Source organism: Ceratina calcarata, unplaced genomic scaffold (assembly GCF_001652005.2).
Source record: "Ceratina calcarata isolate Rehan_Ccalc_2016 unplaced genomic scaffold, ASM165200v1 scaffold378.2, whole genome shotgun sequence".
Classification (NCBI taxonomy): domain Eukaryota; kingdom Metazoa; phylum Arthropoda; class Insecta; order Hymenoptera; family Apidae; genus Ceratina; species Ceratina calcarata.
In genome coordinates, this window is record NW_017161006.1 from 1 (window position 1) to 1,022 (window position 1,022).

Sequence of the window (1,022 nt, forward strand, 5' to 3'; positions counted from 1 at the left end):
ACAAAATAAACAAACAAGAAATCTCCTCTGTATATTGTTCCAAGAACTCTATCTTCGACATCTGACTTTATCTCAATTTCTGATTTATGTCCGGCCGGTTTTTGACATTCTTCGCGCGATGAGCGTAGTCCAATGTTGACATCGTTTCATCAATGTTAACACTCGCCGTTGATATCATTGTAATTATGGAAGTCTTCGTCCGACCACCCAACGACTCTTGCAATAAACTCGTTAATTGCGATTTTCTGCAAATGAATAATAAGAATAGATATTAAGCTAACAAATACGAATACAAAGCCGAATAAAACTCAGAAATATAAAAGAACATTATACATATGCATCCGGCTCCCGGTTCTGGACGGCACCACGACCCCGGCCACGTCCCCGGCCACGTCCCCGACGCCGGGTTTGCTCCGCAAAGACTGGCAGCATCAAGTCGCGGAACATGAGAAACATATTTCTGTAGTACTCCCTTTGCTGGCGATAATTTGGTCGCCACTGCCACATCCGCCGTGAACGCCCCGCGTTTGTACCGCGTCGATCTAAACACAATGAAATGCTAAATTAATACTTTATTATAAAACATACTGGCATAAACAGAAAAAAAAAAATATGTTACTGTTACATTAAATATGTCTAATTGCCGATTATTATACATAACCATTAATTTATTTTACATTTACCGTAACATATTTTTTATTATTATATGGTATGTACTTACGCGGTTTGGTAGATGAGTTGTCTGACATGGCGGCGGACGTGCTGTCCGGGGTCGTGGTGGCGGCGGTGGCGACGGCAGCGGGGGTCCTGGTGGCGGCTGCAGCGGCGGCGGGGATTCTGGTGGCGGCGGTACCGGTGGTGGCAGCGGTACCGGTGGTGGCGTCGGATAACCCTGTCAATGTATATTGTAACAGAGAGCATTATGAAAGGTTTATGAGCATAGAAAATTGAAGACCAGAGAATGTTTGGACTCTGAGATAAGCGCTGACAACTTTGTTTATACCCATAAGGGGAGACACAAA

The 1,022-nt window shown here is 44.1% G+C and overlaps 1 protein-coding gene across 2 annotated transcripts; it reads right to left on the reverse strand.

Annotated features, from left to right (window-relative positions):
- Positions 1-6: 6 nt before the first annotated feature.
- On the reverse strand, positions 7-1,009 carry LOC108625867 (uncharacterized). Of its 2 annotated transcripts, none has more exons than XM_018026196.2 (3): positions 722-1,009; positions 334-542; positions 7-245 (listed from the first exon to the last, which is right to left on the reverse strand). In XM_018026196.2, exons 1-3 carry the CDS (start codon positions 747-749, stop codon positions 156-158), a joined length of 327 nt encoding a protein of 108 aa, XP_017881685.1. In that variant the 5' UTR covers positions 750-1,009; the 3' UTR covers positions 7-155. The 2 variants fall into 2 exon arrangements, with proteins under 2 accessions (XP_017881685.1, XP_026670120.1); XM_026814319.1 differs by having other exon boundaries at positions 327-542; positions 722-1,005.
- Between the last annotated feature and the right edge of the window lie 13 nt (positions 1,010-1,022).